General features: G+C 38.5%; 2 protein-coding genes across 3 annotated transcripts; both read right to left on the reverse strand.

The window, feature by feature from the left end:
• Nucleotides 1-41: 41 nt before the first annotated feature.
• On the reverse strand, nt 42-5,697 carry usp21 (ubiquitin specific peptidase 21). The gene is made up of 11 exons (XM_042004506.1): nt 5,129-5,697; nt 4,663-4,719; nt 4,436-4,553; nt 4,239-4,353; nt 3,891-4,010; nt 3,731-3,795; nt 3,444-3,631; nt 3,154-3,232; nt 2,879-2,986; nt 1,032-1,146; nt 42-880 (listed from the first exon to the last, which is right to left on the reverse strand). Exons 1-11 carry the CDS (start codon nt 5,282-5,284, stop codon nt 787-789), a joined length of 1,215 nt encoding a protein of 404 aa, XP_041860440.1. The 5' UTR covers nt 5,285-5,697; the 3' UTR covers nt 42-786.
• A 578-nt stretch (nt 5,698-6,275) lies between these two features.
• Nucleotides 6,276-11,684, reverse strand: arhgef3l (Rho guanine nucleotide exchange factor (GEF) 3, like). 2 transcript variants are annotated; one of them, XM_042004498.1, is made up of 13 exons: nt 11,476-11,684; nt 11,142-11,181; nt 11,003-11,053; nt 10,414-10,470; nt 10,186-10,293; nt 9,934-10,092; nt 9,536-9,598; nt 9,315-9,411; nt 8,806-8,858; nt 8,405-8,662; nt 7,513-7,683; nt 7,113-7,305; nt 6,276-6,808 (listed from the first exon to the last, which is right to left on the reverse strand). In XM_042004498.1, exons 1-13 carry the CDS (start codon nt 11,511-11,513, stop codon nt 6,561-6,563), a joined length of 1,536 nt encoding a protein of 511 aa, XP_041860432.1. In that variant the 5' UTR covers nt 11,514-11,684; the 3' UTR covers nt 6,276-6,560. The 2 variants fall into 2 exon arrangements, with proteins under 2 accessions (XP_041860432.1, XP_041860431.1); XM_042004497.1 differs by having other exon boundaries at nt 8,782-8,858; nt 11,476-11,683.
• Nucleotides 11,685-12,126: the final 442 nt, after the last annotated feature.

Genomic DNA, 12,126 nt, shown 5'->3' on the forward strand with positions numbered 1-12,126 from the left:
AATGCTATTTTCAGGTTCTTCCAAAAAGTCCATAAAGGCAGGTGTAATTTAGTGGGAGAGAGGAGAAGCGTGGGGTTATATTAGTGACTTACATGAAGTTGTTTGTAGTTACATTTTTATTTGTTTCTATTTACGTCAAATTTCCTCTTTTTTTTTTTTTTTGTTGTTGTTTTTAATCTCAGTTGCAGTTTTATCTTTCTTATATAATTGTGTACTTTGGCACAACTTGTATAAATAACACTTTTCATAAAGTTTTATAGAATGACTTCTTTTACCTTTGCTATTTTTTTATTTTCAGATTCACACTAGTGCATGCGGTATTTGACTACATTCTGGGTTTTTATTATCACCAGGTTTGCTTAGCTTAATCCAGGACTCCACAGTCTCAGACTAACTAAAACAACCTTAAACCGAGATTAAGAAAGTGACTTAAATCTGCCACATAACGCTTGAGGCCAAGTCCTGGTTTACTCTAAACCCTGTCCCTGAAACGAGACAGGGTTTTGTAAAGTCTTGGTTTACTCTAAACCCTGTCTCTGAAACCAGCCTTTAGTGCTACAGACTGCCTGAGCTGTCTCACTATTTTCTCACTGAGATTATTCAAATGCAGGTTCAAGATTTAAGCCCTTCTCTTTCTTCCTCCTCATACCTTGAGGGTGTGCCCATTGAGTTTAGAAAGTTTCTACTGTAGATGTCAGGGTTTCAACACAGCTGCTTCTATTTGTTTCTATGGACACAGAAGGTAAGGTTGCTCTGATTGGCTGCCTGGCTCAGCCAGTCGCAGGTCTATTTCCTGACGGTGGCGGTGCTGTTGCTGCGCTGGTAGAACAGCACATAGGCTTGATTGGTCTGAAGCTGGTTCTCTGCAACTGGGGTCACACTACAGGTTGGGACAATGGAAGAGAATCATGAGAAGGAGCTGCAGGTTTATACAAAAATCTTAATACAGAACTGGTACAAAGCCTAAAACATACAGTTGACAGAAAACTGCAGATTAAAACTAAATGTTATGCATGTGGGGTAAGCCTCACCTGGAATCATTGTAGAAGCACCAACACTTGTCATCTAAACAGCAGGCTGTGTAATGGCCCATATTCACTGTCCCAGCATGGTTACATATTGCATATAAATCATAAAGGACTGAGCCTGTGGAAACAAACATTCATACAGATATTAAGCCCTGAAATACTTTGAATCAATCCTAAGTTTTACTATTTAATCTCTTTAACAAAACATAATCAAACTGCATTTATAAGGATAAAAGCTTACAATACAGACTTTAATACACATTAAATGTAAGGGATCACATCCAAATTGAATGGAGAAATAAGTTAAGTTATATAACAAATAATATGTTAATTTTCAACACTTTGAAAAAATAACTGCCAGAATTAAATAATAAGTTTTCTCCTTTGTGATGCTTTAACCACAGATGTCTTCGGTCTGTCCTTAGTTTTGCCATTGGCAAATAAAATACTGCTCAGTCAAGTTAAAGTCAGTTAACTGATGCAGTCACTTGAAAATATTTCTCTTTTTATTTAAAAACTCCCAGTGGCTCTTGCAGTAAGATTGCAGGCCATTATTTATCTTTATTAGGATTAATGTGTGCAGACAATATTTGTGGAACATCTGTCCAAAGAATGTTTGATGCAGAACTGGTAGGCTTTTATAAAACGTGTAGATGTTAACACCTTTTTTGTATTATTAAGTTTAACAGCCCTGCGATGGACTGGTGACCTATCCAGGACAAAACTCTGTCTCTCCCCCGCTAATTGCTGAGATAGACTCCAGCTCCTCACAACCCTGAATTGGACTAAGTGGTGTAAAAAATAAGTGAGAGTGAGTACTTTAACAGTGCAGCAACCCCCCCCCCCCCTTTTGTTTTCTTTTTCTCCACAGAATACATTAAATTGTTAAATTGGTCACCACTAATGTTTCTGCTGATTGATTGTTTTGTTTCTGCAGCCTGTTTTACTTGCAATTAGAGCTTTTTTTATCACATGTTGTGTTTATTAACTTCCACTTTTGCACAGAAAAATATGAAGGAACAGCCCTCACCTGTCCACGAAACAGCTTTAGAGCCATTTTACTAATTTCATTTGTTCCCATTAAAAAAAAAAAAAAAAAAAAAAAAAAGAGTAGGTTCTGCATTTTAAGAAGCCATTATTCTGAAACAGTTTCACCTATTTGGATGTGAAAAATCTTAAATTAAACTAGCGAATAGCTCATGTTTTGATAAATGGTTTAAACAAAAAGGGGGGAAATGTCACTTTTCAAATAGCTAGACTTTACTGTATCATTTGTCAGGTTTTTAAATTGGTCAGCAATTGGCCCGGGAATCATTTTATAATTACAACTATATTATGTTAATCATGTAAATGATGTTTTATTAACATTTTAAAATAAAGAAAGCTAATTAAAAATAATTTGAAATTTAATTCAAATTGACAATATGCTATACTACTAGAAATTTAATTAGATAATTATGAAATTAAACATTTGATAAATGTTAGCATTTGTTTTAGCACTCAGTTAATTTTCTACATTATTTGTAAACTAAAAGTGTGTCTAATATCTGGTTTAATTCTCATGAAGAAAATTTCAATTCTAAAACTTTATTCTTCATTCAGTAATTTTAATGGCAGTCCATCTTTACACAAAACATAATAAAACATGCTACCAAAATCTGCATATTGTTATCATAGCTGTCTTCTTTAACCATAATTCCTAGAGAAAAAGACATGAAATGTCACCTCAACTTTTCCCTTTTCATTGAAAACAAGCTGGACCATGAACAGTTAACTCAGGCATGTATGTCAACTTCTACATATATAAAGCAGACATGTACATGGATAAACTAAAAGAAATTTTGTGTTACCGCAGTCGACAGGTCCATAGGGTCCAAGGTCCAGATTAGTGAGCGGGAAAGACACATACACCGTGCTTTTACTGATAGACCACCGTGATGTTGTAAAACGGTTCAGATCTGATCGAGACAGTTAAGTTTCTGCTTATGACAAGTGTCTGTCCAAAGAATCACTATTCTCTTGTTTTAAAGATGATAATACATCAATTTAATAAATATAAAATATAGTATGATAAAAAAATGGATTTGTGTATAATGAATACAATAAGAGTTGTTGCCAAGGATACGGATCACTATAACCTGGGGAAACCTCTGGATGGACAGCCTCTTTGTGCACGCTGTATGCCGGTTACACCTCTCACACATCTGAAAAATGTGGAAACACAGCTTTATGGGTAACAGCGTACTTAAATATTGTCTTGTTTTATCAAATGAAGTTAAGAATCAAGAAAAGTGTTTTCTTTTGTTGAATTTGTAACTATAGATGGGTTAAAACTTTTTGGGACTAAATAATTTCATGTTTCATAATCATAGACACACCCATCAGTCTGTAGTTTATACGTCTTTGTGAACTCACTGGGGAATTCTCCTTGTCCAGTTTTTCCTCTTGAGAAAAGAGGTCTAGGCACTCCCGCAGCGTCACCTCCCCTCCGGAGCTCCTCTTGGGGATTGGCAGCGACAGATCACAGAACACATCGAATGTGTTGGAGTAGTGTGAGCAAATTGAGCAATGCAGAGAGCTCCGCAGCTGACCTGAGAACAGGTCTGTTAAAAGAGGAACGAGAATGATCACTGGTTGCCTGCTGTGCACTTATTCTGTTGATGAGACTGATGGAACAAGGATCACAGGATTGACCACCTTACCTACTATTATGCTGTCATCTCTCTCCAAGTGTTTCTTCCACATGACAGCTGCTTCTTCTGAAAGCCTACAGGAGCACAGAAATTAGGAGAAAACAGTAAAATGTGGTCACAAGAAGGGCATCAAAGTTTCAAGGATAGATTTTTCTCACCACATACACACCTAAATCTGGCATATTTTTGCTCGGGCTCCCTTCCCGTTCTTTTGATGTAAGGTCTGCGATTTATTTCAATATGCAGCTTGTCCAGCAGGAACCTGAGGAATTCCTGAGCATCCTGTTGACTGGGTTAAACACATAGAGAGTCTTTCTATCACAATCCAGCTTCTTGTTCATAAGTATAAAAATGTTTCTACAAGTAATCTTGTTCGGTATTTCTTATATCTTGTTTTGTAGTGTTGTTTTAAAACATGCCTGCCTTCATGTGTTTGCATGAAAATAATGCTAACTGTGCAGAGGTTTTATAGATAGCAGTTATTAACCTCAAGGAAAAGTGAAATACACATTCTCACCTGTAACCACTGAAGTAAGGCACCGCTTCTTTGAAAATACTGTAAAACTGTCGAGGATTTACAACTGTGTCTCCTTCGTTTACATCCCAAAGGCCTGACAGCACCTGAGAGAAAGCTGGCATTGGAAAGAAAGGTGACAATAAGAAGAGATGAAAACCAAACATGGGAAGAGAGACCAGCCAAAAGGAGAAACATACCTTCCATGAGCTTTGCATCTTCTTTGGAGAACTTCTCATGCTTGTAAGACTTTATGAGACAATAATTCCGCAGGCCACATGTGTGAGACAAACATTGTACCACTGCATTGAGGAAACACTAACACGAAAACAAAGCAGAGGGGAAATCAGCATCTTTGTGTTAACATTATTTAGGTAATTTTGCGACTGAGTCTTCTAAAGGCTTCATCAGTCATCTTTTGGCTTACGGTATTTCCTATATTTCGAAGGCCAACCCTTCCACTTCCTAAGGCGAGTGGCTCTTTCTACAAATATAAAGAAACACTGGATCAGAACTACACATTCACTGCATCTGCAAGTGCAGTACTGTTACTGTATACTAATTTGTCTGCCATGTGTCCTACTATTTGACCCCTGGCTGTACTGATGCTACATGTGACTGTCTGTCTGCTTTAACCCCACCATGTTAGCATGTGTGTAACTTTGGTAGGACAGATTTAGCAGTCTTATCTCATCAGCATAACAAGAGAGGCTAAAACGAGGTCAGTCTGAAGGATTCATCCTATTAGAGACCAGGAGTGCTGACAAGTGCGTAAACACGTGTGTGGGGGTGCGTGTTGTACCCTAATGCCATCACTTAGTGTCTTTGTCTATGTTTACATTAGCATTACATTATTTACACTAAAGGTTTATTGTGTGTTGTTTTATCCAAACCTCATTGTCAGCAACCAACAGCAGGCCCATCAGTGATGTGTAGAGTACAGACTGGGAGATGTCAGCCGTCTCTCTTTGTAGTCCGTTCTGAGACACCAGGGTTCGACACAAAGCCTCACAAGAGGTCTCTACATTCACACCGCTGGAACCAGGCATTCTAATATAGTAGCAAACTTGTCTGAAGAGGCAGTCAAAAAAGATCCCAAAACAGACAGAAGGACCTTCGCTCCCAAAAATAAAAGTCTTGTAGTTAAAACCTGAGACTGGGTGAGCTGTATCCCTTAATTTCGTTCACATGCAGACTGAAAGATGAGCAGGATGCTGTGGTAGTACAGTATGTAAGCTGTACAGTCAAAAGAAATAGTCCCTCTTTTCAAGTAGCGATGTACAGTGGAGTAGTTCCCTGCCTTTCCAGGAGAATGAAGTTAAATGACATTCACAGCTGTGAGAAAAACCAGAGGAATTTGTAAATGAGCACTTATAGTAAATTCTTTTGTTGACAAGATTGAGTTGATGTGCTCCAACTCATACCAGTAGTCCCAAAACTTTGCATGCAAAAATCTCTCATATCCCAGTTCTAACAGAGAAACAGAGACATTCATGAATCAAAACATCTTACTTATGCTACTACAAAATGTAGACGTATATTTTATGTTTTGTTGATTGGAAGCAGGGTTGAACCTATACACCCTATCAGTTACGTAACCAACAAGACATTGCATGCAAGTTTAACAAGCAATCAATGCCTACTCACTACTGTTTTATGCAGGTAAAAAGGTAACGTCCAACAAAGTAGGGTCCAAGTAATGCATTATAAAAATAATATTATTAAATATACAGAACAAATTTGGACTCACCTGATCACTTGTTCACTCTATCTGTGGACAAACTGTCCCAACCAAAGTGTTCCCATCATCTGCTGAGCTGTTAAAAATGCATAAGGGGACGTCTACTGTTTCACTGTGGGCTAGAACTGAAAGTCTACCTCTCTCCGCTGTCCTGTCACCGGTGTCAGAGCGAAAGACCGAGAGACAGAGAGAATGAAAAACAGAAAGGGAGGGAGGATAATCATCTCTAATCTTTTCTCTGTAGATCTCGTTAGCTATACATAGACGTGTCATTGTGCACTTTCCCACGAGCATCTCAATGATCTTTCAAGTGTCAGTTTATTAAAAAACACAACAAAAACATTCACATTGCAAAGATGACATTCTGTAATACTGTTCCCAGTTTGCACAGTCCTCATCATCACGGTCACAAAAAGCTAAATAAAATAAACCTTTAAAAATAAAAAAAAACAATAAAACTAAAATAAAAATAGAAAAAACGTGTGTGTGTGTTGAGTAACTACAATCATATTTCACAAACAGTTCCATTTATTTTCTCCACTCCTGTCCACAGAAACTCCACAGGCCACTTGGTGATCAGTCAGTCAGCGACTAGTATGGTCTGCCATGTCTGTGTCCGAGCTGAGGCTGAGCTCAGCTATGTGACACAGGGCGGGATCAAGGTGAAGGGGGAGCTGCGACTGGCTGGTCTGAGCGGTCCTGTCTCGCGACTGCACAATTGCTTGACGCAGGCAGGTGATCCACTGCTGCTTGCTGAATGAGTCGTTGGCCTGCAGGCTGTAAGGGTTGGCTTTGGAGCGCCCTCTGCTGCTCACACGGAAACAATTCTTCACTACAAGAAGCAGAGACAAAAGGGAAGGAAAGCATTGAGTGTGGTAGCGAATGTGGTAGAGTGGCATGACTCACAGTGAAGGGATGTGTAAGACTCTACAGTTTATTATTGGAACAATTTCACTTTATAATGGAATAACAAAAATAAAGAAAATCAGTGTATTTATAAAAACCTTAAAAAGGAAATAAACAATTGAATATTTCTAGAATTAAAACTGTCATTGGTTGCAGGATGTCATCACTGTATTTTTGCTATTAAAAAATAATGTTATTAATTAGGATAATTATGGATTAATTTATGCTACCTTTATCATTTCCCCCAGTGAAAGCTCCTCTGAAGGTACCTCCTCCACCAGCTTCACCATCTGGAATCTCCTCCAAATTTATCAAGGCGTTGGGCAGTGGCTGTCGGTACACATTAAACAGCTGGCCGCCCTCTCTGTCCTCCATTGGTCTGGTCAGCACCAAAGCCAACTCAAACAGGAACACATGCAGCCGCTGATACAGATATAGACAATATAGAAACACATATAATGCAGTTGTATTAAAAGTAATTAAGACATAGGGCAATTTTAGGACAGAGTCAAGCATCAAGACAGACATCTGTTGTATGTTCTTTATACCAGATGAATCTATGCCCTTCGATAAGGACATACAGCTAATGTCAGTTAATGGAACATTAGAAGAAATATGGCAGAAAGTCACCTGTCCCTTATTGTTCTTGAGCTCTCCGTGGCAGTAGAGGAAGCGGGACTGCTGAATCTCTGATAGTCTCTGACTGTCTTCGAGATAGATGAGACCCCGTCTGTAGAACTGGCACTCTGCCTCCCCTGTCTTCTTGTTCACCTCGGCCACAATGCTCTGGATCAGCTCCAACTGAGGAGAGAAATTTTCAATTTTAGTCAGTGAGAAAATGTCTCATGCCCCATTTGATATATAGAACTAATAAAAAAAGAGCCTGGCCTGTAGTCTAAACAAGATAAAGGATTATATTATATGATGTATGACTTGCCTAGTTAGGAGTAGTATGATAGTATCCTGTTTTACAGAATAAAACAGTGTTGCATGCTCAGAGGAATTCAACACCAAAGCTGCCATACATTTGTCATTTCTCACTCTGTTTTTCTTGATTTCATGTAATATCAGACTCTTCCAAGGTTTTATTTTCAAGCTTTCAGTGACTCATCACAAGATTAATGCCTCTTGAAATTTATGCGTTTTCAAAAAAATTATTCTAAACCAAACTCACCACTCAGTGATCAGAGCAACACACACTATATATAAAACTATAGGTTTGTGATGCATATTTAGAACATTTTAGTGCCTTTAATGTGTTTTTATTTTCACCTAATTTGTCACCATACACAAAGGAAAACAACCAGTGTTTGTTTGGGCATTATAATGAGTGAATTCTGAATGCCCTCACTGGTTTGATAATAATAAGGATGAGTGTAAGGACACCTCATAGTGTACACGTCCAAAGTCCAAAAGTCCATGAAGTTATCTTTTGGATTCAGCTATCTGTCATCTTGGGTTTGTGGACATGCGTAAATACTTTAGATGTGCTCACTGTCATTAACACACGACACCAACTTACAGCATCAGGCAACGTGTCCTCATCCGGGTGGTCTGAAGGCGTGCACTTCTGTATCTCTTTCACCAACAGAGGATATTTCACCAGACGGCTTCGAGGGAGATCGAGAAAGTTCCACAAGTCCAATTTCCTGCTGAAGGAAGACTCCTGGCACAGGCGCAGGAAGTGTTCCACTCTTTTCTCGTGCTTTTTCTGGTCTAGCAAAGCTTTGGCCCCCACCTGGTTACAGCAATATGTGACATAGGCCTCCAGACAAGGGAACTGTGAAGAGAATTACAGGAAGCATGAAGCAAACAACAAGAAAAAAAAGCTGGCATGTGCACAGAACAAAACGTGAGCAAAGTGTGAGCATGAGTAAAGGTTTCCATGGAGACATTCACCCAGTTCATCAGAGTAGGCCCCACCTCCCCAACTGTCTTCTCTGATCCCCTCAGCCGTTCAAGGCGACTCAGTAGATCTGGTGTGAAGTAAAAAGAAGATAGTCAAACTTTTACTAACTTTATGTCAATATTATTACAGCTCAAACACACCAAAAGACAAGACAAAAATATCAACTGAGCTTATCCAACTTCCTTCGCCTAAAATAAAGAATGACATCAGCTTGTATATGTAACCATAAATTGCACATTCATTTTAAAATATAATAATTTAAACCCCACAGATAAACATTTATTTCCAAATGTGCTATTTAGCATTTATTACATACGTTACCAAATAGTTCACAACTTCCTGTTTACTTGGAACAGATTTTAGCTGAATTTTAACCATGTATGAGTCAGTTGAAATTCAACATGATGGTATCTTATTGTTCCACTTTAGTTAGTGAAAATACATGATCAGGAAATGAGAATGTGTACTTGTGTAGAGAAACCAAGACAAAGGTGAGAATATACAATGAATGGAGAGGATTTACCTTCATGGAGGGGAATGAGTGAGTCCAGAGTACCAAAGATCTGTCCAAGCTCACTCTCGGTCATTATGTCCAACTTAAGCATTGGTTCATAGTACACCTAGAAGCATAAACACATCAGGGAGAGACAGTGTACTGAAGTGAGAGAAATGAACTGAAATGGTCACATGTTAAAGTATGTTCAAGATTTTATTTTCAGGTGGAGCCATTTGGTAAACAAGTACCTTCTTGACCAAACTGAGGTCATCTATAAGTTGTCTCTCTCCTTGAGTCAGCTCATAAATCACCTACAAAAGAGTTCAATGCAAACAGAAACTCAAATATGTCAATAACAACAGTTCCCACACTTGCATAAGATTAAGCTGCTAGGACAGACATGAGTTCTCACAGCTGTTCAATAAAGGAAGCTGAGCTTGCTGTGCCAGCTCACATCCTCTTTCATAATACTCATGAAGAGCAGCTTTAGAGAAATGAAGAGTCGGTGCTAGTTAAGACACCCACACTGCAACCACAGCCCCGCATTTTGACCATATACCCCATTACACACACACACAAAAAGGCCAACTATAGTTGCAGAAAGCTTTTTTTTTGCAGCCAAGTTAAAGCTAATTGTGCCACACACCTCTTGCCGTTTAATTTCCTTTGCTGTAAGGTCATGGTTTTCCACAGTGTCACTCCAGCACTGGCTGTTGCGACGACGTGGAAACGAAGAGGGTTTTGTGCGGGAACGCAGAGGAGCTGGGGGCAAAGGTCGAGCATCTGTGCGAAAGCTAATAGAACGCTGTGAAAAGAGAAGTGTCATTTATCTGTATGGAAAAGTTGTTAGCTGGTCATTTTGTGCAATCGGAATGTGATGGTGTTTGTGCATAGCTACCGAAATATGCTGCCCAATGCGCATCAGAGTGGGTTTCTTCACTGGGGTTATGACACCTGTTAGGCTATTAGACTTCCCCACCGGTTTTACTCTTTTATGACTGGGTTCCTGAAACAAGAAGCAGCTCTTAAATATAAAAAACTAGTATAGGAAGATTTACACATAAGCCTCTCAAGAGCCTTTAAACTACTAAACATGTATGTGGCGTTTGGAAGAGGAACACCTCACCTCTGAATCCTTTATGTGGTCAGACTTCATTTCATTTTCCTCCTCTTCCTCGTCATCCTGATGTACAGAAAAAGTTAGAAGTAAATTTGACATGATTAAGTGCAGGAAAATGGAAAAAGAGAGATGTCAAGAGGGGTAAGATGTTGCATGGTGCAGATCTTTCATTTCCTGTGTGAGTCTTTCAATGAGGAAGAAGGTTAAAATGAAGCCTCAGTAGTTAAAGACAAGATGTCTGCCTGTTGTTTTTTCTTTTGAACCCCACAAACCACATGTGCTGTACCCTAATGTAGCACCAGTGAAAATGGCTGGTATACAATCAGTGTAAAATGAAAAAAATGCACAAGATTAAAGACAGAAAAAACAGGGAAATCTGAAATGCTGAGAAATATCAACTTGAAAGGAACGAAATGTGATGTAAAGATTTTCAAGTTTGTGAAACAAGAAAATTTTAATGGTTGCACAGCTGAACAAAATGTTCACATCTTTTGTCAGCTCTGCACTCAGCATTGTGGTCACAAAGGTAAGGTTGACTAACTTCCGCTAGTTACTGAGAAATGCACAGACATGACTAACTCAGATTATTACTAACCTCTATGATTCTGACCACAGGTTCAGGGACTGGGTCTTGTTTTCTCTTCTTCTAAAAAGAGAAATGCATGTAAAAGTGAGTTTCTTGGATTTTTTTTGAAAAGAAAGATCTTGAAACATTTGTAAATTGGGTAGCTTACCCCAGCATGGTCACAGAGGACGGACTGAGTCTCTCCTGACCTAAAAGCACAAACATTCATGTACAAATTTAAACTTTACCGTTTTAAGACTAAATGGGAGTAAATTGTAGTTGTACTAAAATGACATTTATTTTCTGCCTCGTGCCGTGTAAGTAATTTTTTGTGCAGAATGGCAACATTCAGGTATTTGAGTTCTATCATGATATGCACCAACTTTAAACCAGATTCCTCCCATATGGCAAAATTATACCCAATGTTGATTCAAACTACATCTCCATTAACACATGTAGAAATGATATAGAAACAAAATATTAATTGCAAAAAGGTATCATACCAGGAAGTCCTTGCTTCGCCAGTCTCCTCCACTTCCATCTTGTCTCTTGTCAATGCATCTTTGAAAACTGATGGTTCATTCTCAAACTTAGAAAGGGTGAAATCCAAATTTATACTACTCTCTTCTGTCAGCACCGATGGCAAACTGTACTGCGTAAATTTAAAGTTCGGTGCTCTCCTTCCTCCTCACTTTCTTCCTCATCTCGCAGTAAACCACATCCTCTAGGGTTGCACAGAACTCGCATATCCGCTCCTCTCAGGGAGGAGTGCTCAAAATTGAACATTTCTCATTGTAATCATAAACTGGTACATTTAAATTAACTATGAGACAAAAGATAAAATAAGTGCTCTATTGATCATTTGTCTGCAGTGACACAGGGAAGTGAGACTAGACATGAAAGTTTGATATAAAATGCCACTTTGAATTAATAATCCTTAGACAAACTTTAAAAATTAAAGTTCTAACATGTTTTAGATTTTCTGCATACTAGAAAAAAAAAAATATGGGTTTTTCCATTCAACTTCACATCTTGTATTTAGCCGATTCATACTGCTTCCCGGATATGCTGTTTTATATTGAAACTACTGATCAGCCAAAAGCAGGCCAGACATGAAACACATGAATTTCTGATGCAGTCAGATGTGTCAATGT

This window comes from Melanotaenia boesemani, chromosome 13, assembly GCF_017639745.1.
Source record: "Melanotaenia boesemani isolate fMelBoe1 chromosome 13, fMelBoe1.pri, whole genome shotgun sequence".
NCBI lineage: Eukaryota > Metazoa > Chordata > Actinopteri > Atheriniformes > Melanotaeniidae > Melanotaenia > Melanotaenia boesemani.

Bases quoted from the DNA above. Each gene is read 5' to 3' on its own strand.
- usp21 (XM_042004506.1), bottom strand. From the start codon at position 5,284: ATGCCTGGTTCCAGCGGTGTGAATGTAGAGACCTCTTGTGAGGCTTTG. The intron at 4,554-4,662 runs GTAAGCCAAAAG...TTTTCGTGTTAG, and splicing joins TTCGAAATATAGGAAATACC to TGTTTCCTCAATGCAGTGGT. The intron at 4,011-4,238 runs GTGAGAATGTGT...TGTTTAACCCAG, and splicing joins CCTTACTTCAGTGGTTACAG to TCAACAGGATGCTCAGGAAT.
- arhgef3l (XM_042004497.1), bottom strand. From the start codon at position 11,513: ATGGAAGTGGAGGAGACTGGCGAAGCAAGGACTTCCTG. The intron at 11,054-11,141 runs GTAAGCTACCCA...TTCTCTTTTTAG, and splicing joins TCCTCTGTGACCATGCTGGG to AAGAAGAGAAAACAAGACCC. The intron at 10,471-11,002 runs GTTAGTAATAAT...TCTGTACATCAG, and splicing joins CTGTGGTCAGAATCATAGAG to GATGACGAGGAAGAGGAGGA.